The 24,283-nt window shown below is 44.1% G+C and overlaps 2 protein-coding genes across 7 annotated transcripts in view; one reads left to right on the top strand and one right to left on the bottom strand.

Moving 5' to 3' along the window:
- Window positions 1–9,106: 9,106 nt before the first annotated feature.
- Window positions 9,107–10,907, bottom strand: LOC307097082 (large ribosomal subunit protein uL16-like). Of its 2 annotated transcripts, none has more exons than XM_079766986.1 (2): window positions 10,788–10,907; window positions 9,107–9,877 (listed from the first exon to the last, which is right to left on the bottom strand). In XM_079766986.1, the coding sequence occupies exon 2, from the start codon at window positions 9,775–9,777 to the stop codon at window positions 9,133–9,135; it is 645 nt and encodes a 214-aa protein (XP_079623112.1). In that variant the 5' UTR covers window positions 9,778–9,877; window positions 10,788–10,907; the 3' UTR covers window positions 9,107–9,132. The 2 variants fall into 2 exon arrangements, with proteins under 2 accessions (XP_079623112.1, XP_079623111.1); XM_079766985.1 differs by having other exon boundaries at window positions 9,107–9,831; window positions 10,788–10,896.
- A 149-nt stretch (window positions 10,908–11,056) lies between these two features.
- SENP2 (SUMO specific peptidase 2) overlaps window positions 11,057–24,283 on the top strand; it is a 46,018-nt gene continuing 32,791 nt past the window's right edge. For 2 of the 5 annotated variants that reach the window (XM_079764552.1, XM_079764551.1), the window contains exons 1-4: window positions 11,115–11,359; window positions 13,576–13,631; window positions 23,318–23,460; window positions 23,894–23,960. In XM_079764552.1, the coding sequence (XP_079620678.1) occupies window positions 11,259–11,359; window positions 13,576–13,631; window positions 23,318–23,460; window positions 23,894–23,960 (367 nt within the window). In that variant the 5' untranslated portion in view covers window positions 11,115–11,258. Of the gene's footprint in view, window positions 11,360–13,575; window positions 13,632–23,317; window positions 23,461–23,893; window positions 23,961–24,283 lie in introns of those variants that run through there. The other 3 variants (XM_079764550.1, XM_079764553.1, XM_079764554.1) reach the window with 3 other exon arrangements.

The raw sequence follows: 24,283 nt of genomic DNA on the forward strand, positions 1-24,283 counted from the left end.
TCAAGCCAGGTGGCTACCGTGGCAGCACATGTCGGTGGAGGGAGTGGAAGTCCGCAGAGCTCCAGGCGTGACCCATGGTGATGAGGAAAATAAGACATTTTTTTAAAAATATATTTTATTGATTTTTTACAGAGAGGAAGAGAGAGGGATAGAGAGTTAGAAACATCGATCAGCTGCCTCTTGCACACCCCCTACTGGGGATGTGCCCGCAACCAAGGTACATGCCCTTGACCGGAATTGAACCTGGGACCCTTGAGTCCGCAGGCCGACGCTCTATCCACTGAGCCAAACCGGTTTCGGCAATAAGACATTTTTGAGAGGAGAAGAGGGGAGCTAGGAGCCTGACTCTGTACCTAGTTAATCAATATCCTTAATGCATTCTTGTTAGCCTATAATCAAGTCACTGCCCCTTCCTTAATTATCTGGTCTTGCAAGACCTATTTACCTAAATACTCACATTTTACAGAGGTCATAAACCATGAACAATACACAACCCCCGGAGGGCGATATCAGCGCTGGCACCAGGCCAGGCCTTTAGGTGTGGTCTCACATCCCCCATCCCAACACTCGGGGCTTTTTGCAAAGCCCGTGAAAGGTCCGGAAGTCTGATTCTTATTTGGGGGACAAAGAAACCAAAGGGTATAAAGAGAAAGCTTCCTCCATATTGGTTGGCTCAGGATTTGGAAACAGGCTCCCCTGAGTCACAGTACTAGTACATCTGGAAATAAATGGTTTTTTCCTGTATCTCCGGGTACTCCTGTGTATTTTTCGGTCGCCTGGTAAATTCTGTAACAGTGGTACAGCCAAGCCTGAGCACTGGGTGGTCAGAACTCTGAGTTCTTATCGCCCACAAGGGGTGGAGGTCCCACTCACATGTGTGTGCAGATGGAGTTTTTATCCAAGCGTCCAGACTTGTGGCTTTGGGCATTTCAAACTCCCACCAAGGATGTTCTTCTTACACCCCAGTACCTCAGTTTTGACATAGCACTTGCCATAACTCATGGCTGGCAGTGACTCCACATTGGATGGTCAAAAGTGTCCAAAAAATTCTCTCTGTTCTTGCGCTATACAAAAATCAACAAAAATTTTGAGGGTATAAACAATATTGGATGTCCATCAGTACCATGTGTTTTAGATTTATTTGGATCTTAAGCTGTACTTTTAAAATAGTTATTAGAACAAGATTTATGTTTTTACTTTAACTTAGCTAGTTTCCCAAGCCTTTTCATGAGAATTCTGGGCCTTCATTAGACAATTATTCCTTGGAGCATGCACACAGGGCTTTTCCCACCCTGTCATTTGGAAGGTCTGTCCTTGTGATTTTTTCCTTGGGCCCCCATCTGGAACCATCGTGAACCATCTGAGGATGAGACCAAGAGTTTTGCCTTGTGGGATCATTGATTTTTAGGTTGGTTATTAAGAAAAAGCTCAGGAAGAATCTTTGACATGCCCATCTTTCCTACCTAAGAGATTCAGAGGGACTTAACTCCAGAAAGGAAATCTTAGGATGTTTGCCTTAGCAGCCTAATTTGAACTAGTATGGTGGGTGGGAGGGCATCAAACAGGGGCCCCATCAAGTTGATTCTGGGCTGCCTAGCAAAAATTTACCTGCCTTGAACTTACATTCAACTCTTCCTCAGCTACCTGTGAATCTCCCATTCTCACTTTTGAAATCTCAGACCCCTACCCCTCACTTTTATTCTTTGTCCAAAATGATACATACACACAATTTTACCTCGCTGCCTGTGGAATTTTAATGTGCATGTGAATCCCCGACGTGTGTGTATTAAAATTTTGATTTTTGCCTGGCCGGCATGGCTCAGTGGTTGAGCGTCGACCTATGAACCAGGAGGTCACAGTTCGATTCCTGGTCAGGGCACATGCCCCGGTTGTGGGTTCGATCCCCAGTGGGGGACATGCAGGACAGCCAGTCAATGATTCTCTCTCACCACTGATATTTGTTTGTTTGTTTTTTAATATATATTTTTTTATTTCAGAGAGGGAGAGGGAGAGAGATAGAAATATCAATGATGAGAGAGAATCATTGATCAGCTGCCTCCTGCACACCCGCACAGGGGATTGAGCCTGCAACCCAGGCATGTGCCCCTGACCAGAATCGAACCTGCGACTCATCAGTCCGCAGGCCAACACTCTATCCACTGACCCAAACTGGCTAGGGCACACCATTAATGTTTCTATCTCTCTCTCTCCCTCTCCTTTCCTCTCTGAAATCAATAAAAAATATATATTTTAAAAAATTGATTTTCTGCTGTTAATCTGTCTCTGATAATTTGGTTATTAGGCCAGCTAGACGAACTTAGAAGGAGGAAAAGTATTATTATTATCATTATTTTTTAGTCTCTACAAGGAGTTCCTGCTGTCTTAACTCAGCAGGGTCTTTCTCTTCTAGCTGCACCTCAGTTTCAGCTGCTCCCTGAGACACTTGTCTCTTTCGAAGTCCCCCCTAGGGCTGTCCAAAGGAAAATGTAGGGTTGCCCATATTTAAGTCAGACCACTGTTGCCAGGCCTCCAATATTTTTCCATGGGGCCACCTGCCTGCACACACTGGCTCAAAGATATGCACGAGCAGGAGTTTGCAGTATAGAAAAAAATTAGTTTAATATCCAATTGGCCAATATGGGGATGGGAGGCTAGTGCTCTAAAGACCTGACTCCCCGATAGCGTGTGGGTTACAGATTATATCAGGCAAAATCGCAAAACACTGGGTTTGGAGGGCTTGAGGTAGTGCTGGGAGCTGAGTGGTTGGAGGTGAAGTAAGGGTAATAAATCATTTCTTCAGGTCTTGAAGACAGCTCTGAGGTCTATTCAGGTATCCCTCTGTCTGGTCTCATGAGGAAGTAGCCAGGGGAAATTGAAACATAACTAGGTTCAAATGTTGCAGTATCTTTAGCTTGCCAGGTGCGCAGACCTTGTAATCATTTTGCCTTGGGGGGTTGCTGATTATCCAGGGAAAGGATAGGTCTTTGAGGGGCATGGAGAAAGACAGGGATAAGATTACTAGAGCTAAAATTAAAACTAAATTTAATCAAAGTCATAAGGACCCTCAGTTTCACCACTCCAAATAAACCTCCGGAATTTGGTGAAAATCAACCCAGCCAATTTTAGTGATTCAGTAATAACAGAAAACCAGAAATCTAATTTATAAACTTACTGTCCTTACTAAATAAGAACAACAATATTAATTTATCTTCCTTAACAACAACGAAAGGCAACAAAACAGCCACAAAAAAGACAAAGAGAGATCACCTTGAAAATAGCATAGAAGAGGGAGGGTAGAAAAGGAGCTGGCTGTTGCAGTTGATACGGGATTTTTGCACGCGCTGTTCCCCTGGGCAGGATGGTTCCCGGGCTCTTTGTCCGTCGAAGTCGAAGAATGAATCCACGGATGGAAGATGGTATAGCAAAGGTGGAAATTTATTGAAGAACAAGTACAGACTCCCACCTGGGGAGGAGGGGGAAGGAGTCCCACCGAGTTCCTCCCCTCCCGCCCCCTCCCTTTATAAAGGCTGCAGTTTTTGTGCCTCAATATCCCCTCTGGTTGGCCACTATTCCCCTTTGATTTGGTCACTAAAGCAACTCTTGAGCTCAAAGGTCAAACCTCAGGTGGGACTGTGAGGCCCTCCTTTTTTTTTGTAAATATGGACCTTTGGCTACTCCCAGTTCCCTTTATTATAGAAATGTAACTGCTGCTGGCTCCCTGCTTCCTTGTCTTATGGAAATGTAACCTTTGTAGCTCTGTCGCCCTCTGTTTCTTCCATGGACCCCCTTAATTTAAAAAATTCCCTAAACCTGCCCTTTTCACCCCTAAAAATTCCTATTTCACAGTGGTGTGAGAAATGACCAGTTCCTGAATGACTGTAGCTCTTTGGGTTTGGAGAGGGAAAGGGGAAGTTCTGAGGAAAATGTAACATGTTCAATTGGCAAGGTAAATGACTTACTAGATATGAGAAGGGAGGAGAGGTGAGGAAACACATTTAATCAGCCCCAGATCTGAAAAGCAGGTAGGGCCTGCTGCTAGCTATTATTTCTCCACATGAGGCAGGCAAAGTCATTAGTAGTCAATGGAAGCAAATAAAATCTAGGACAAGAAAGAACTGTATTTGCTTTTGGATAATAAGGCCAAGGGTATTAATAAAACAGATTAAGGTCAAAGACACATTATAAAGAGGACACATTCTCAGAAGAAAATGAATCTTCAGGGTGGTGAATGTGTTAGATTTTAGGTACATTAGGATTAAACCAACATCTAAACTATGGCCTCCTTCCCCCTTCCATCAAATGGCCCACAACTCCATTTGCACAAGGGTCAGCAAAAACAGAGTTGAAAGAAAATCTTTTAACACTCTGGGAATGATGACAAAGGAAACATTTTCAAGACTAAAGATTGGATTGGAGGGCTGGGCCTACATTGTTCTGTGGAGGGAAGGTGGGGTTTGAGGAAGATGGGGGGGTGGGGCCTGGAATGGCTTGAAGGAGAAGATCTCAGCTAGAGGATGATGACCGTCTTTTTGGAAAACTGTAGTAACTGTTTAGGATACCCAACGAAAACTTAAGCAATGAGATTGTGTCCCTCCTGCAGTTCAAGAAAGTTATCCAAGCCAAAGGCAGAAATCTCACTGTCCTTGTTACTCCATATGGCTTTGGGATTCTTCTCTGCTCTCTGCTGCCCCCCCCCCCCCGCCCCCACAAAGAGTTTCTGAGTTTGGGAATGGCTGTGGCAGTGGGATTAGGGTTAAGAATAATCTCATTCCTTGACCAATGGATGCACAGTGGCTTGGTTGTGGCAGAATGCACGGGAGAACAATCAGCCAGCACTCTGAGGGAGGAAAGTTTAACCTTTATTTTGCAGATCTGCTAGTCCAGGGGAATTCCGGATCCAAAGCCTGAACTGAACTCGTGGGGAGGCTCTGACCTATATATCTCCTCCTGTCTCTGATCTATATATCTCCTCCTGTGGTGGCCCTTGAGGGTCCCTACAGCTCCGCCCAAGTCAGTCTTGGCGGGGCCTCGGGGTCATGCTCTACAGCTCTGCAGCTCTCCCCTAGTCAGCTGTGGTGGGGCCCTGGGTTTAGGCTCTGCAGCTCCACCCAAGTCAGTCAGAGTGGGGAAGGAAGACTACAGTTTTAACCAGATACTGAACTAAGTTGCAAGCCGCCCCCCCCCCCCCCGCCCCATTTTCCTTTTCAGCTTATGCCTCTACTGTGGACAACAGGACATTGCGAAGGCATCAACTGGCAGACAAGTCCCAGGTGGGAGCTATGGTAAGGCAGAGTCCCCTTCTTTTCTCTGTTTCTGAGACCAAGTAGAGACATTAAGAGGACACAAAGGGGATGCACAGTTTCTGAGGTGGAAGGGGGTGAGGGCTGCCACACTCAGGAGTCATTGTTTGCTGATGAGTCTCAGAGATTCAGACTGAGGTTTCCACTTTTCATGGTGGGTGACGTACATACACTGAGTGGCCAGATTATTATGATCTCTGAACGCATAATAATCTGCCACTCAGTGTATATCCTATACAATAAAAGGCTAATATGCAAATTGTCCCCTCGACCAGGAGTTCAACCAGCAGGCAGGCCGGCCAACCGCCCATGTCCCCTCCCCCTGGCCAGGCTGGCCGGACCCCACCCCTGCACAAATTCATGCACCAGGCCTCTAATATATACAATATATATACACTGAGTGGCCAGATTATTATGTGTTCAGAGATCATAATAATCTGGCCACTCAGTGTATTTCAATATTGGGTATGTGCAGGTGCTATTGATGAGGCAGAAAAAGAAAAAATGTGTTGTGCTCAAGTGCTCTGAGACTTGATACTCATATTTCTTAAATTTTGATGGCCAGCCGAAGCCAGTTTGGCTCAGTGGATAGAGCGTCAGCCTGCGGACTCAAGGGTCCCAGGTTCGATTCCGGTCAAGGGCATGTACCTTGGTTGCGGGCACATCCCCAGTAGGGGGTATGCAAGAGGCAGCTGATCGATGTTTCTCTCTCATTGATGTTTCCAACTCTCTATCCCTCTCTCTTCCTCTCTGTAAAAAATCAATAAAATATATTTTTTTAAAAAATTTGATGGCCAGAGCCTGGGAGAAACTGTTTTCTAAAGCAGCTTGTAGTTTTCTGATTTTTAAAAATCCTAACCTGAGGATATATTTTTAAAATTGATTTTTAGGGAGAGGAAGGAGGAGAAAGAAAAACATCAACAGAAGCTCAATCTGAATATTCCCTGTAAGTAAAATTCCAGCAAAGTAGATCTGAAAGAGCCTATATAATCCATTACTATTCTTGTATTCATGCAAATAATCAGACCAAATTAAAACTAAACTTGAATCCCGGGTCCGGATGAGGCCGTGCACCAACGGGTCCGAGCAAGGCCGCACGCCCCTGGGTCCGGGTAAAGCTGGATCCTGGGTCCGGGTGAGGCTGTGCGCCCCTGGATCCGGGTGAGGCTGGGTCCTGGGTCAGGTTGGGGCCGCGCCCCTGGGTCCGGGAGAGGCCACGTGCCCCTGGGTCCGGGTGAGGCCACGCGCCCCTGGGTCCGGGTGAAGCTGGATCCCGGGTCCGGGTGAGGCCGTGCGCCCCTGGATCCGGGTGAGGCTGGGTCCCGGGTCCGGGTGAGGCCGCGTGCCCCCGGGTCCGGGTGAAGCTGGATCCTGGGTCCGGGTGAGGCGGTGCGCCCCTGGATCCTGGTGAGGCTGCCCCCCTGGGTCCAGGAGAGGCCACGTGCCCCTGGGTCCGGATGAGGCTGGGTCCCGGGCCCGGGTGAGGCTGCGCGCCCCTGGGTCCGGGTGAAGCTGGATCCCAGGTCCGGGTGAGGCCGTGCACCCCTGGATCCGGGTGAGGCTGGGTCCCGGGTCCGGGTGAGGCCGCGCGCCCCTGGATCTGGGTGAGGCTGGGTCCCGGGTCCGGGTGAGGCCACGCGCCCCTGAGTCCGGGTGAAGCCGTGCCTCTGGGTCCGGCCGAGACCAAACCAGAGGGAGTCGGACCTGCATTACCACCATTTGTCCACCATCCAGAGCTGAAAAGTCAGTGCCGACATGTACACATAAGGAACTGGTGGACATTGAAATTGGGACTCAAAAGAACTGTTGGTCCAGAAAGAAACTCACTACAGACTGATTCATTTGCCTGTCAGCATAACTATTATTGCTCGTCTCACATTCGGTTCTTATAAGTATATTTCTAGTAACACATGATCTCACTCATCTAGGGGAAATGATGAACAACATAGACTGATGAACAAGAACAGACCCAGAAACAAGGAGGCATCGATTGGACTGTCGGGACTCAGAGGGAGGGTAGGGGAAGGTGGGGGTAGGGGGGGAGAGATCAACCAAAGGACTTGTGAGCATGTATACGAGCCTAATCAATGGTTAAGGACAACAGGGGGGTGGGGGCATCCGTGGGAGGGGTGTGGGATGGGAATGGGGGGAAGAGGACAAATATGTGACACCTTAATCAATAAAGAAATTAAAAAAAAACTAAACTTGATATAATGCTCTTTGATAAAAATGAGGGTAATTTTAGGAGGGAAAATGTGTTTCAATAGACTCCACATACACAGTTGTAAAAGTTAAGACTATAGTTCAGTTCATTATCTTCAAAGTTTCATTTTTCACCCATGAGCTAAACTAAACTAGATCCTGATTTTAGTCTAGTTTTCTTAAATATTTTATTACAACTCTCCAAATTAATGTTTCATTTTTCTCTCATCCTCTGAGTTGAAATTATTAACAACCGGAACTTTTCATTTTATTGGACTATTTGTCATAATTCTTGTCATTCTAGCTTTCGTCCCAATAATATTAAAATTTATAAAACAGTTTGTATCCACCAGGTTACAAGTCCTACTTGTGCTCAGGAAATACCACCCCTAGACACCATCACAACCTCCTTTAGTGCTCAGGCCTCATCATCCCTCTGACCAAGAGCAAGGATCTGTTGGCTCTGAAGGAAAACGTTGCCCCCTTTCAGCAGGTAGCAGCTATAGAAGAGACGCTATGCCCCTTTTCTCTAAAATAATTCAGTGGCAAAAAATCCTTGAAGCGGGGAGGGGGGGTGTTAGACCCCTGGAGCAAGGATAATGGGCCAGGTACAGAAACTCACCAGGGCAGAAAGCTTCAGATGCCTACCTTGGGGCAAAACTGGGAAAACAAGAACCTTGCCCCCAGGGCAACCTATCCTCCCCAAGCTTATCACTGGTCATACTGTTTGTACCCTGGATCTTTCTTATCACTGGTCAGGCGGTTTAGACCCCTTAACCTTTCCCTCCCTAAAGATAACATTTAGGCCTCAGTTGTATTTCAGCTCCAGGTCCAGAAAAGCAGCAAAACCAGACAAGTGACACCATGGCTGCCTCAGGACCAGCTACATTGACCAATGACCTCCTGCCCTGGCACAGACCAATCAGTGGAGAGCACACCTGGAAAGCTGATGAGTATTCTATTAAGATCCTCCCCTGAGAACTTCCCTAAGATTTCCACCTGCAAGAAAGAGATAAATACACTCAGGACAAAGGATCCCGTGCATGCTCTCCCTCCAAGGAGCACACCTGGGCCATTCCCCCACAGGAACATATCCCCTAACCTCTGAACCAAGGGACCCCATGAGACTTGCAAGCAGAGGAACAATGGACAGTGGCTGCTCATCCTGGGCTAACCCCCTGCACCTGTCACCAAGGCCCCTTTTTCTCTGTGCAGCCCTTTCTGTTGGATATTCCCACCTTCCATCCCCTTTTCCTTAAATAAGTTCAGTTTTCTTTCATCACTGCCTGAGATGGCTATTTAGCCTGCCAGAGTACCACGATGTTAATCTTTCAGTTGCCTCCTGTATACACCCAACCACGAGATCAAACCTGCAACCTAGTATGTGTCCTGACCAGGAATCAAACCCACCTTTTGGTGTACAGGCGACACGCCAACCAATTGAGCCATCTGACCAGGGTTCTGATTTATTTTTTGAATGAAGACTGCTCTTTTGTTTTGAGGAATCGCTTCCCAATACTTGAATGGTGTTCTTAGTTTGGCAAAAACAAAGACCAACTCTTTTTTTTTTTTTTTTTTAATAGAAAGCTGATTTATTGGTGGGTGTAAGGTGGGGGCAGCACCGAGACTCTTAGGCTTGCAGGGCTCGCCATTTCTCCAGGGGACCACGATTAGGGATGTATTTGACCCCACAGCCATCTGGGATGAGGCGCTTCTCGGCCACCATATCTTCAAACTCATCCACATTAAACTTAGTAAAGCCCCACTTCTTGGAAATGTGGATTTTCTGGCGGCCAGGGAACTTGAACTTGGCTCTGCGTAGGGCCTCAATCACGTGCTCCTTGTTCTGCAGCTTGGTGCGGATGGACATGATGACTTGGCCAATGTGGACTCTGGCCACTGTGCCCTGGGGCTTTCCAAAGGCACCCCGCATACCTGTTTGGAGCCTGTCAGCCCCAGCACAGGACAGCATCTTGTTGATGCGGATGACGTGGAAGGGGTGCAGGCGCACTCGGATGTGAAAGCCATCTCTGCCACAGCTTTTCACCATGTACTTGTTGGCACAAATACGGGCAGCCTCCAGGGATTCGGAGGAGAGCTGCTCATATTCGTCGGACACCATGTGGCCACAGAGTGGGAACTCACCCACTTTCATCTTCTTCCGCCCCAGGTCAAAGATGCGGATCTTGGCATCCGGGACACCTCGGCAGAAGCGAGACTTCGGGTACGGCTTGTTCTTACAATACCGGTAACACCGGGCGGGGCGGCGACCCATGGCGACACCAGGATCTTCAGTGGCACGCCGAAGGGAAAGAGCAAAGACCAACTCCTATTAAAATGGAATGGACAGTTGGGACACCGCTAAACTGCTCTGCCTAAAAAAAAAAAGCCAGCATTAATCTTAAATTATGAAATGGGTTGGGGTGCAGGTGGGAGGGAAATTCTTTTCTGTTGGTGGCTTGTGAAAGATGTTGAGAAGAGTGGAGAGATGACCTTGGGGGAAGGAGAGTCCTCTGGGGAGGCAATGGGATATAGATGCTGTACTTGCAATAGCCACCTCTCAATCTTGTAGGCTTCGTAATTCTCCTATTACTGTATTCTCAAACTTTTAGTGACATCCTAGTGGTAGCTGTGTACAGGAACTGCCCCTCTCCCCAAGCCGGAGTGGCGGTAGCCAAAGGTGGGTAGCTAGTGGTTTGCAGCAGAATTTCAGAATATTATTTATTGAACGAAGGATGAACAAAGACAATTGTCTTTTTAAAAATATATATATTTTATTGATTTTGTACAGAGAGGAAGGGAGAGGGAGAGAGAGTCAGAAACATCGATGAGAGAGCAACATCGATCAGCTGCCTCCCGCACACCCCCCACTGGGGATGTGCCCGCAACCAAGGCACACGCCCTTGACCGGAATCGAACCTGGGACCCTTCAGTCCCCAGGCCGACGCTCTATCCACTGAGCCACACCGGTCAGGGCAAGACAATTGTCTTGTAACTTATAATCTCCTCTCTCCCAGTAGACCTCTAGGGTGAGGGGGTTGGTGCTGGTTCTCAGACCCCGGTTCAAATTCCAGCTTGCTTTATAACCTTAGGCACATGACTTAATCGCTCTGTGCCTCGGTTTCCTTATTTATTTAAAAAAAGGGGCGGGGGGGGGGGGCACAAGATTCTCCATTGCCTGTGGCTGCTGGGAGAAATGAAGGCGACAGTGCCTGCCAAGTACAAGGTATAAGCAAATTATAGGGCTCCTACCACGGTAAACACTTGTTAATTCATCGGACCTACCTTTATCTCGCGCACCCAAACGTTGACGGAGCACCTCCTGCGTTTCGGGCTCTCGGAGCGCTCCCTCCCCGGTGTACCAGCCTCACGTGTAGCCGCCTCACGTGCAGCCTGTGGGCCTTGTCCCGCGCGCCGCCTCCGGATTGGCTCCGCCAAAGGGAAAAGCCCCGCCACATCCCTTTCGATCTCATCCCTGATTGGGCCGGGGCCATTAGGGCGCGCGTGCGCAGATCGAGGACGAAGATGCCTTCCGGTCGGGAGGGAGGAGGTGACGTTGAGAGCGGGGGCAGGCGGGATCCTCCGCTAGCCCTGGGGACGTTCTATCTGTGGGCCTGCCGATCGCGTCACAAGTCGGCGACTGAACCTTGGCTGTGGTGGCTGAGGCGGCGAAGGCGGCGAAGGCGGCAGCGGCGGCGACAGCTCTGGGGTTTGCGTCTCGGGGTGTGTCGGCCGCCGCTGCTGCTTCGGCTTGGTATGTACAAATGGCTGATTAGGTTTCTCGGCACCATTTTCCGCTTCTGCGACCGGTCGGTGCCCCCTGCCCGGGCCCTGCTGAAGAGACGGCGCTCGAACAGGTGAGCGGAGAGGGGCTGGGAGCTGGCCTGTGCGTCCCCTCCCCCACCCCGGGTCCGGCCGCGAGCGCCGATCGCGCCCGGAGGGCCCCGGCGGAGAAACGCAGCCCGAACGCGTAGCTGGGCCGCGGCGGCGGAGGTGCGGGTCGCGGGCGTCCTGGTGACGTAGTTGCTTCCTCCGCCCTGTGCTGGTGCCGCTCCTGGGGATGGAAGATGCTGGTTGTCTTTGGAGCGGCAGGTGGTGGTTAGGATATTGGATGTTTTTGTCCGAGTCCACGCTGCTTCCTGTCCACAAATGGGGCTTGATCATACTGTGCTGCTCTTAGGTTGAAAACTAGCCATTGGTTTTGGCTCGCTGTTTACAAAGCACACTCCCAGGTGTCATCTGTGGGCAGTAAGTGCAGTGAAGGGAAGTGAGGTTGATAGCTTGCCCAAAGCCGTTTTGACTGCAAATACTGTTCTCTCAGCACCGAAACAGCAGCTGTCTTGTTCTGAAACAAACTGTGTGTGTGTGTCCGCGCGCGGCTGGGGAGAGAGGTAGGGAGAGTGATCCTTAGCTGCAGCATTAGTATTTGAGGGGAGGGGTAGGTAGGTACTTCATTCCTTGAAAAAGACCACTAGTCTGTACTCGTAAGTTAAAATTTTGGGGAAACTAAAAGCTGTGTTTACTTAGCATTTTACCCCTTGGTTTATACCTTAATAGTGTGTGCCCCTTTGCCTAAGACTTCATCTAGAGAATAATCTAGAGAATAAAATACCATAACAGTTCTTTACACACACACCCTCCCCAGTGATCAAATATCGCGTTCATTTTAAAAAAAAAATTATTATTAAGCCTCAAGATCATTGAAAGGTGGTTTCTTGGAGTGTGAGAGAACAAGAGGATTAATACAGGAATCTGAGAATGCAGGTCATTGATGAAATAGATTGTTTCCATTATGTGTTCAGAGGGTAGGGTTTCAACTTATTATGCCTTTCTCCCCTTCTGTAGGGTTGATATAAGGCTCATTGGAGAACATTTTGTAAAGTGCCTAGCATTATATTTTTAAATATGAGTAGTATATACTTTTATAAGTAGTATTTGTTTATTCTACCCAGAGGGCCTTGTGCAGAGGACCTGGGGCATGATAGGCAGTTGGTATATAGGCAGTTGGTATATATTTATTAGATAGGGAATATTAATGTGCTCTCCCCTGTCCTCTCCCTTTTTGCTACGAATTCCTGCTAGTCAGTGGTTTGGAGATGGAGATACTATTCTTTACTGCCCATCCTTAATCTAAGACAACTCTTCTCAATGTAAGCCATTTTTCAGTCAAAATGAGGCCAGGAGATCTTGGGATGTTTAAAGTAATGAACTAAATTGTATTATCCTAGGATTTATTCTGTTCATTTTTTTGTAAATATGATCAGTCACAACCATCATTAGATGATTAGTAATGTATCATGAAGCTTTAACATAGTTGAGGTAAAGGTTCAATAACTTTTCTGAATTTTCAAATATTTTATTATCACTGTAATATAGTTTCCATGAAAAAAAAAGCAGTTAAATATTGCAGCTTTTCTGGCTAAGAATTGTCTTTCAAGGCTTCTTACATTGTCTACTTCTACCTGAGATAGAAAATAACTGGGGAGGGGGTGTTGGTTTTTTAAGTCATTTCTGGAGAGAAGAAGGAAATAACTAGTCCTGGGCTCTTAATCTATGTTCATTTACTAGCTAAGTGATTTCTGACCAGTTTCAAGTTTGGACTTTAGCCAGATTACAGATACTACATGATAGTCTCTTTCAAATAGTTGAAACCATAGTGTTAAGTCCAACTATGGAGTGACATTCTCTTTTTTGTACTTTTTTATTTTTTGTTTCTTAATTGATTTGAGAGAGAGAGGAAGGGACAGGGAGAGAGAGCGGAACATCAGTTGGCTGCCTCCTGCACAACCCCTACTGGGGTTTGAGCCTGAAACCCAGGCATGTGCCCTGACCGGGAATTGAACCGACTACCCTCTTGGTGCATGGGACGATACTCAACCAACTGAGCCACAACTACCAGGGCGATTAGCATTCTCTTTTAAAACATCAGTTTGACCTCATTTTATGACAAAGTGGATAGAGGGAGGTGTGTTATATAAACGCTAAGTTTACTTATAGAAATGGTTGTGTGTGTATATATAAGTACATATGTGTGTGTGTATATATATATATATTTTTTTTTCTTTTGTTTCAGCACTCTGTTTTCTACAGTGGACACTGATGAAATACCAGCCAAAAGACCAAGATTAGGTATTGATTATTAATTTTAAAAATTAGTGTTTTAATAGGAAAACTGTATGTAACAATTTAAAAGCTATAAAGTATATGCAGTGAAAAGTAAGCCTCTTCCCCATTCCTTTTCTACTCAGTTTTCTTTTCTGGAGGTAACTGGGGAATTAAGTGTCTTTCTAGATAGATAAGCCTATACATTGAATATACATTTTTTAAAGCTTTATTTAAATATACATTTTTAAATTCTAAATCTTTCTCTAAGGAAAAGTTGCTTTGCCCTAGCCCCATGGTCGGCAAACTGCAGCTCGCGAGCCACATGCGGCTCTTTGGCCCCTTGAGTGTGGTTCTTCCACAAAGTACCACGGCCTGGGGGAGTCTATTTTGAAGAAGTGGCGTTAGAAGAAGTTTAAGTTTAAAAAATTGGGCTCTCAAAAGAAATTTCAGTTGTTGTACTGTTGACATTTGGCTCTGTTGACTAATGAGTTTGCCGATCACTGCCCTAGCCAGTTTGGCTTAGTAGATAGAGCGTTGGCCTGTGGACTGAAGGGTCCTGGATTCGATTCCGGTCAAGGGCATGTACCTTGGTTGCAGGCTCCATCCCTGGCCCTGGTCAGGGCATATGCAGGAGGCAACCAATCGATGTTTCGCTCTCTGTCTCTTCCCCTCCCTTCCACTCTCTCTGAAAATCAATGGAAACATATTCTCGGGTAAGGATTAAAAAAAAGAAAAGTTGCTTTTTAAATTTGTGGAGAAAGCATAAAAACTACTTCAAACTGAATCATCTGGTTCAGATAGCTGAGTGAATCAATCTAAAGTGTTGACTCAAATTGTTTACTTTCCTACAATCTGAAGGGCTAGACATAATTTCATAGAAGAGAATAAAGTTAAAGTAAAAGGGAAAGGCACAATGGTTTACTATAATATTTTCTTATTTCTAAAAAATGCATGTGAATGTGGATCTACCTCCAGATGTGGTGGTTAAGAGTAGACACAGCCCTAACCAGTTTGGCTCAGTGGATAGAGTGTCCGACTGCAGACTGAAGGGTCCCAGGTTCGATTCCAGTCAAGGGCACGTACCTTAGTTGCAGGCATATCCCCAGTAGCAGGTGTGCAGGAGGCAGCTGATTGTTCGATGTTTCTCTCTATCCCTCTCCCTTCCTCTCTGTAAAAAATCAATAAAGTATATCCTATCTAATAAAGAGGGAATATGCTAATTGACCATCACTCCATCACAAATATGGCTGCACCCACAGCTGAGGCCAGGTTCCCATAAGGAGCCTTAAGCAATCAACAGAGACCCGAGGCTATGCCCTCCCCTGCCCTTGTGGGGCTTGACAGGGGACCTCAGGCCACACCCCCCACCCTGGTGTCAGGCTGGGGACCTTAGGCTGCTCCTCTCCGCCCCAGCGCTAGGCCCGGGACCTGAGGCTATGCCCCTTCCCGGCAGGGCTTGACAAGGGTGGGACTGGCTGGGTCTGGATCTAGCCCAATGGGGAGGGGGTGCGCGGCCGATGTGCATGTGGGTGGGTGGGGACTTGACTCTGGGTCCCGTGGTGTGCCCCAGACTCTGACAGAAGGAAGGTTTTCATATACATTTTACTAATTTTCTTTCGTCTCTGAAACTTCTATTATAGAGAAAGGGCAAATAGCAATATTAAATTATTTCCTCTAATCAATCCCCTTTTAACCCTTTGCACTCGCTTGCTTTTTTCTCGATTCCTTTATTCTACTCGGGATTTAATTTTTTAAATACCCCAGATTTTACAAAGCGCGGCAGTAGAATAAAAAACTGGAGTTTCTTTTCATACAAACTTATTTATTTGGATTTTTTTATATTTCAAATTATTGATACATTCAAAGAGTAATTTTAATCTCGACATCCGAGTGCAAAAGGTTAATGTGCACGAATTTCGTTCACCAGGTCACTAGTATGTATATAAAAAAAGAGTAGACACATATGTGTTAAGATTTCATTTTAATCTCTTGAGTACTTTCTGAGCATTTCTTACTGCTAAGTAGTGTCTGAGGTTCTGTAGGAAATACAAAAATGAGTAAGACAAGATCTCTATTTTTAAAAACCTTACAGTTGTAAGGGTATAGGATTATATACTAGGGGATATAAGCCAAGCACATAAATAATACCAATGTCAATGAGAACATGATAAATGAAATAAGAAAGGTAGTAACAAAATACTGTCCAATTATTAGCTGGTTAAGAGTCTCAGTGGGTAGTTGGTGAAGGAGCTAATATGTGAGATGGGTCCTGAAAGATGGATAGGATATCAGCAGAGAGTAATAGGAAGGAAAAGCTTTCTAGGTAGAGGGAATAATAGTATTGTGAAGTTGTGCAGTTCAGGAACTAGTGGATAGAACTTAGGGAAAAAAGTTGGCAAAAAAAAGTTGGCTTTGAATGCCAGGAATATCTAAATTCATTAGAATGGTATTTCCCAAAGCACAGGATAGATACCAGTCAAGAAATTATTTTAGGAGGTACAGTGTTCATAATATTAAATAATATTTGAGTTATGTTATATAGTTTAAAAGTTGTATCCTTTTCAGTTATTTTAAATTTCTGGTTATTTTAAGCAGAAAATCTTGAGTGAATGCTTAGTATGTCCTCAATACTTATCTAAAACAGTTGACCTTTAAAACAACATGGGTGTTAGGGTAATCAATTCCCTCATGAAGTTGAAAATCTATGTAGTATAACTTTTGACTCTCCTAGAATTGAACTAATAGCCTTCTTTTGACTGGTAGTCTTACCGATAAATAGTTGATACACACACACACACACACACACACACACACACACACACACACTGTATTCTCACAATAAAGTAAGCTAGGAAAATGTTAAGAAAATGATAAGGAAGTGAAAATACATTTACAGTATTGAAAAAAATCTGTGCATAAGTGGACCTGCACAGTTCACACCTGTGTTATTCAAGGGTCAGTAGTACATGCTAATCTCTCCTTATTTAATAGGCCCAGCTAGAACTTAATATTGTTGTGTTTTCATTTCTTTATAAGGCAAATAATGTTGCTTTACATTCACAGAAGTAATATAAAATTACCTTTCAACATTCAAAGAAACCCAAAATATTAATTCAAAAGAATATATGCACCTCCATGTTCAATGCAGCATTGTTTAACCATAGCCAAGATATGGAAGCAACCCATATGTCCATCAATTGACAGTAAAATAAAAAGCCGTGAGCCCCAGCTAGTGTGGCTCAGTTGATTGAGCATCACCCCATGCACCGAAACATTGCTAGTCTGATTCCTAGACAGGGAACATACCTAGTTTGCAGGTTCGATCCCCAGTTGGGGTGCATGCGGGAGGTAACTGATTGATGTTTCATTCTCATGTTGATGTTTCCCTATTTCTCTCTCTCTAAAAAATCAATAAAAACATTTTTTAAAAACAACAACAAAAAGCTGTGGTACACAGTGGAATACTGCTCGGCCATAAAAAAGAATTAAATTTTACCATATGTGATAGCATGGATGGACCTGGAGGGTGTTATGCTAAGTGAAGTAAGTCAGAGGGAAAAAGACAAATACCAATATGATTTCACTTATATGAACAAAATAAACAGAAACAGATTCATAGATACAGAAAACAGACTGATGTTTGACAGGGGAGGAAGGTTGAGGGACTGGGTGAAAAAGGCGAAGGAATTAAGAAGTATAAATTAAGAAATATAAATTGGCCCAGCTGGCATGGCTCAATGGTTAAGTGTTGACCTATGAACCAGGAGGTCAAGGTTTGATTCCCGGTCAGGGCACATGCCTGAGTTGAGGGCTCGATCCCCAGTGTGGGCATGCAGGAGGCAGCTGATCAATGACTCGCATCTTTGATGTTTCTCCCTCTCCCTTCTCTGAAATCAATAAAAATATATTAAAAGAAGTATAAATAGGTAGTTACAGAATAGTTACAGAGATGTAAATTTCAGCCTAGGAAATATATACCATAATAACTATGTATGGGATCAAGAAGGTACTCGAAATATTGGGGAGGTTCTCTATAAAGTACATGATTTTATAACCACTATGCTGTACACCTGAAACTAATACAGAATAATATTGAATGTAAACTGAAATTGAAAATAAAAAATTACCTTTCAGTCCTGGCCAGGTAGCTCATTTGGTTAGATTAGAGCATCGTCTGCATACACCAAGCTTGCAAGTTCAATTCCTGGTCAGATCACATACAAGAAGCAACCAATGAATGTATAATAAGTGGGACAAGAAAATTGATGTTTTCCCTCTCTTCCTCTCTCTCTTTCTCTCTAAAATAAATAAATAAAAATACTTTTTAAAATTACCTTTCAAATACATTTGTTTACCAAAAGAGTCAATTTTAAAGAAAAATATAACTGTATGTGGTAAACAAATAATAACATACACAGTGAAATTATAGACGTTTCCAGAGATAATTCTGGCAGTAATCCATTTTATGGATTTCTATGTTAAGGATCTCTTCCTCCACGATTTCCATGAAATATGTGTTATGATTTTCTGAATGGAAACTATAGAAGGAAACCTAAGGCAAGGAGGAAGCAGTGAGTAGCAGAGGTAATACTGGCAGAGTTTGTAAAGGTTTATAGTAATGTTAATAGAACTATCTGCCACGATGGCTGTTGAGCACTTGAAATGGGGTTAGTGCAACTGAATTTATAATTTTTTTAATTTAATAAATCTTTATTGTTCAGATATTACAATTGTTCCTCTTTTTCCCTCCATAGCTCCCTTCCACCCGGTTCCCACCCACCCTCTGCCCTTACCACTCCCCCCGCACTGTCCTCATCCATAAGTGTACTATTTTTGTCTAGTCTCTTCCCGCACCCCCCACACCTTTTTCCCCCTGAGAACTGTTAGTCCTCTCCCTTTCTATGCCCCTGCTTCTATTATATTCACCAGTTTATTCTGTTCATCAGATTTTTTATTCACTTGATTTTTAGATTCACTTGTTGATATGTATTTGTTGTTCATAATTTTTATCTTTACCTTTTTCTTCTTCTTCCTCTTCTTACAAAATACCTTTCAGCATTTCATATAATACTGGTTTGGTGGTGATGAACTCCTTTAGCTTTTTCTTATCTGTGAAGCTCTGTATCTGACCTTCAATTCTGAATGATAGCTTTGCTGGGTAGAGTGATCTTGGTTGTAGGTTCTTGCTATTCATCACTTTGAATATTTCTTGCCATTCCTGTCTGGCCTGCATAGTTTCTGTTGAGAAATCAGCTGACAGTCGTATGGGTGCTCCCTTGTAGGTAACTAACTGTTTTTCTCACTTTGAATATTTCTTGCCATTCCTGTCTGGCCTGCATAGTTTCTGTTGAGAAATCAGCTGACAGTCGTATGGGTGCTCCCTTGTAGGTAACTAACTGTTTTTCTCTTGCTGCTTTTAATATTCTCTCTTTGTCTTTTGCTCTTGGCATTTTAATTATGATGTGTCTTGGTGTGGTCCTCTTTGGATTCCTCTTATTTGGGGTTCTGTGTGCTTCCTGGACTTGTAGGGGAAGTTTTCTGTCATTATTTCTTCAAATCGGTTTTTAGTATCTTGCTCTCTCTATTCTTCTGGCACCCCCATAATTCGGGTGTTGGTACGCTTGAAGTTGTCCCAGAGGCTTCTTACACTATCTTCATATTTTTGGATTCTTATTTCTTTTCCAGTTGGGTGTTTTTTGCTTCTTTGTATTTCAAATCTTTGACTTGATTCTTGCGATCTTCTAGTCTGCTGTTGGATCTCTGTATATTATTTTTTATTTCAGTCAGTGTATGCTTAATTTCTAGTTGATCCTTTTTCATATCCTCAAGGGTCTTGCTAAATTTATCGGCCTTTTCTAGGAAATTCTTTTTTTAAAAAAATATATTTTATTGATTTTTACAGGGAGGAAGGGAGAGGGATAGAGAGCTAGAAACGTCGATGAGAGAGAAACATCGACCAGCTGCCTCCTGCACACCCCCTACTGGGGATGTGCCCGCAACCAAGGTATATGCCCTTGACCGGAATCGAACCTGGGACCTTCCAGTCCGCAGGCCTACGCTCTATCCACTGAGCCAAACCGGTTTTGGCATTTTTCTAGGAAATTCTTGAAAAACCTTATAACCGTGGTTTTGAACTCTATATCCAGTCGTTTGTTTTCCTCCATTTCTTTCATTTGTGACCTGTTTCTTTGTCTCCGCATTTTCGCTGCTTCCCTGAGTTGATTGTGTGCTAGGTGTCCTATAGGGCCCAGTGTCACAGCCTCCCCAGTTACCTGAGGTGGACACTCTTGGTGCACCCTTTTGTGGTCTATGTGCACAGTCTTGTAGTTAAGCCTTGATTGTTGTTGGTATCACTGGGAGGAATTGACCTCCAGGCCAGTTGGCTGTGAGGATCAGCTGTGTCTACTGTGGGAGAACTTTTGTGCTGGAGACACCCTTATGAGACAAGACTTGCAAAATTGCAAAAGCCTCTGTGCTCAGCTTGGATGGGGCGGAGTCTCAGCACGGAGCAAACAGCATTGGCTTCCCGTCAGCCCTGCCCTAAGAGGCCCCTGGGTCTCAGTGTCCCGCAGTAATTGTTGCAAGCACCTCTGAGAGAAAGCCGCCCTCAAGTTTCACCTGCTGCCAGACAGTCCAGTTTCTCCCCGAATGAGTCTGGGTCCCCAGAGTCTTGCCCGGAACTGGAGTTCAAAGCAGTGGGGAGCTTTTGTCTCTTTCCCGCTTGAGAAAGCCAGCCACGTATTCAGTTGTCCACCCTCTCTCCGCGCGCCTCCGTACCTCTGCCTTTCGCAGTTCCTCTGAGTCTCAGTGTGCTTTTCTCTTTCCTGACAGTCCAGTTTCACCCTGTATGAGTCTGGGTCCCCAGAGTCTCTCCTGGAACTGGAGTTCAGAGCAGTCGTGAGCTTTTGTCTTCATCCCAATTGAGAAAGCCGGCAGCGTAATCAGTTTTCAGTCCTCTCCACGCGTGCGTCTCGATACCTCTGCCTTCTGCAGCTCCTCTGAGTCTCAGTGTGCTTTTCTCTTTCCTTCTAGTTGTAGAATTTCCACTCAGCCAACCTTCCTGTGGTTCTGGATGATGTCCGTTTTGTCTTTTAGTTGTAGTTTTGAAATTGTGCGAGGCAGCAGTTTAGGTGTTTACTTATGCCACCATCGTGGTTCCTCCTCTGAATTTATAATTTTAATTAAATTGAAATTTGGGTAACTTACATGTAGCTAGTGGCTACTATATGGCAGTACAGCTCTATTGTTTGCTTTTCAGAGGAAAAAAAGGAAGGCTTAAAGAAAAGGAGGACCTTAGAATGCAGACTCATAACTTATAGAAGAAAAGGATCTTAAGAGATCTTAGGTTAGTCTCAGGAAAATAAAGTGGTCTTACCTCATTTTATAGATGAGGAAGGCCTTTTTTTGTTTTAAGTCTATGTGAACTTTTGTCATAATCTTAGGCATACTCAGATTTTGACAAAATTTGTAGGAAAATAAATATTATGTTACTTTTTAGTGTCCATTATTTAACTAAGTTGTTAAGGGTACCTCTTTTAAAAATATGTTTTAATTGCTTTTTTAGAGAGAGGAAGGGAGAGGGATAGAGAAATAGAAACATCCCTGCTGGGGGATCGAGCCTGCAACCTGGGTATATGTCCTGACCGGAAATCGAACTGGTAACCTCTTGGTTCATGGGTCACTGCTTAACCACTGAGCAACACGGCTGGGTAAGAGTACCTCTTGTCCTCTGGGCTTGGGTGACTGTAGGTTAGTCACCAATCCCTAAAGCTGTTTTTCTCCCACATAAAGCTCACATTATTAGAGGGGTAACCTGGAATTCTTTCTAATTCCTAAAATGAGAAACAGGATATTTGCAAACTTTGTTTCTTTTAACTATGAAACAGATCAATTGCAAACTGGTTCTTTGAACTATTCTCTAGTTTCAAATGACTTCAGATTGGTTTCTGCTTTACCCAGTTATCACATCCTCCCTGCTGTTTAAGTTATTTCACTATCTTTCTGTAAAGTATTATTTATCTTATCTGTTCTGGAGTGCTTGTTGCTTAAATGCCAGCATCACAATTTCAGGCTGTTTTTCTCTAAAGCAGAATGTGGCTAAGGTGATGATCTCTTTCTTTCAAACCAGTGCTTTAGAATACCCTTATTTAGGAAATTGTGGAAAACAAGTCATCAGTGTAGGAAGTAAGAAAAGGGTAGTGATAAAAGGAGGAAGTTAAGAAAACACAAATTTACCCCTCCCCCTTGTTTATTTACTTGCTTATTTTGTAATCTTTATGTTTGGTGGCAGGGAGGGATGAGTCTGACACATTTTCTCCAGTAGAGGGATAGCCTTGTTTTATCATAGATGTTTAAGAATTGCATATCTTATATTCCAGTAATTTCTACCTTGGCATAGCCAAGATACAGTAGGCACTTAGTAGGTAGCTGTTTAGGACAACTATAACGTTACCTGCCTTGGAAGTAAGGACAAACCTATGAGTAAATGATGTGTTTCCTGTAGGATTCTGCCATGCCTAGTGACTATAAACTCTAGGTTGTTAAGTTATGTCCCTGACCCTAGGGTATAGATTTCTTTTATTTATATATATTGATTTCAGAGAGGAAGGAAGAGAGAGATAAAAACACCAAAGATGAGAGAGAATAATTGACCAGCTGCCTCCTCCATGCCCCCCACTGGGGATCGAGTCTGCAACCCAGGCATGTGTCCTGGACCGGAATCAAACCGAGGACCCTTAAGTCTGCAGGTCGATGCTCAATCCACTGAGCCAAACCAGCTAGGGCTCTTTTTGTTTTGTATATTTGGGAGAAATCATTGCTTGAAAGCTGTCCTTTCAGGACTTTTGTGTGTGAATCTGTGTGATAGTTTCATATTTTTGTAGCATCCCACATATCTTACTAAAAATACAAAAATCACAGTGCTGGAATTTCAGTTATTCGAGTAGGAGAAAAAAAAATTTTACAGGTAACTTTTTATCTCAATGATTAAAAATAGGACTTCTAATAAAAATTGAGAGGCCTTTTTAGATACAATAATATTATTTTTTTTAAAATACTAGAGGCCCAGTGCATGAAATTTGTGCACTTGGGGGCAGGGGGTCCCTCAGCCTGGTCTGCACCCTCTCGCAGGCTGGGAGCCTTCGGGCAATGTCTGACTGATGGCTTGGGCCCGTTTCTCGTGGGGAGTGGGCCTAAGCTGGCAATTGGACGTCCTTAGTGCTGCTGCAGCGGCAGGAGTCCTCTGCCACTGCTGCTGCGCTCACCAGCTGTGAGCTCCGCTTCTGGCTGAGTGGTGCTCCCCCTATGAGAGCGCACTAACCACCAGGGGGCAACTCCAGTGTTGAGTGTCTTTCCTGGTGGTGAGTCTGCATCATAGCAACTGGTCTTTCCGCCATTCGATCGATTTGCATATTAGCCTTTTGTTATATAGGATGTTTTTATTGATTTCAGAGAAGCAGAAGGGAGAAGGGGAGAGAGATAGAAACATCAGTGATAAGAGAGAATCAATGATCTGCCTCCTGCACGTCCCCTAATGGGGACCAGCCCACAGCCTGGGCATGTGCCCTGACCAGGAATTGAACTGTGACCTCCTGGTTCCTGGGTCGACACTCAACCCGTGAGCCACACTGCTGGGCTGCAGTCTTTTTTTTTTGCCAGAAGTTTATTACTCTAGGTTTATATGTATATGTAATCTATGTTACACTTTCTAGATTGCTTTATTCACCAAGTGAAAAACAGTCTCTACAATGCTGCCAGCTTGTTTGGATTCCCATTCCAGCTGACCACAAAGCCCATGGTAGCTTCTGTAGCTTCTGCTTGTAACGGAACACGGAATGCGGCCCCTTCGGGAGAGGTCAGTGGGGAAAGGACTCCTTTGGGACTACTGATTTTGGTACTTAATCATTGAAAGTATATTTTGGAAATATTCTCATTTTGGGCATTAATGTGTAGAATGACTTCTATGCAGAAATATGCATGACTTTATTAGCCTTGATATATAGGCCAAAAACTTAAAAGTTTAAGAAATTACACTTTTAAAAGGAATTACATATTTAAGAAATAATTCTAAAGAGCTTCATTACTGAATAATAAGTATGTTTGGAGACCTTGGAATTGTTAATTTTTTTACATAATTTTGTGAGTCTTCACAAATTAAATGTCTGGTTTTATTGATGATATCTCTTCTGTGAGCTAGCACCAATAGAGTGATTTTTATTTTTTCATATTAGAAACTTACTTAAATTCTAAAATTATATACTACAGAGGTTATTTTATTTGATTTTAAGGTATTTTCGAACTCTTCATCTTGTGAACTGACAGGTTCCGGATCCTGGAACAACATGCTGAAACTGGGTGAGGTGGATAAAAATATTTCTCTTTTCCCCTTCCTCCTCCTGCTTCTTTTTTTCTGAGTTTTGAGAATATAAAAGAACACTGCTTTGATATGAAAACACAGATATTCTCTCTGTCATTCTAAAAGGCAAATAGCTTTCCTTTACAATTGTCTTTGAATTTACTGTTGTGTTTTCTATTTGGATTATCAGTGTCCATAATGTGACTTAGATCAAGTTTCATTCCTTAAAAACAACAACACACAAACATTTCCTGAGTACTTACTCTGTGCTAGGCACTATGCTAAGTTATTAAAATATTTAATAACAAAATAATAAAACCTT

Source organism: Cnephaeus nilssonii (genome assembly GCF_951640355.1).
Source record: "Cnephaeus nilssonii genome assembly, chromosome: 3".
Classification (NCBI taxonomy): Eukaryota; Metazoa; Chordata; class Mammalia; order Chiroptera; family Vespertilionidae; genus Cnephaeus; species Cnephaeus nilssonii.

Bases quoted from the DNA above. Each gene is read 5' to 3' on its own strand.
- LOC307097082 (XM_079766986.1), bottom strand. From the start codon at position 9,777: ATGGGTCGCCGCCCCGCCCGGTGTTACCGGTATTGTAAGAACAAGCCG.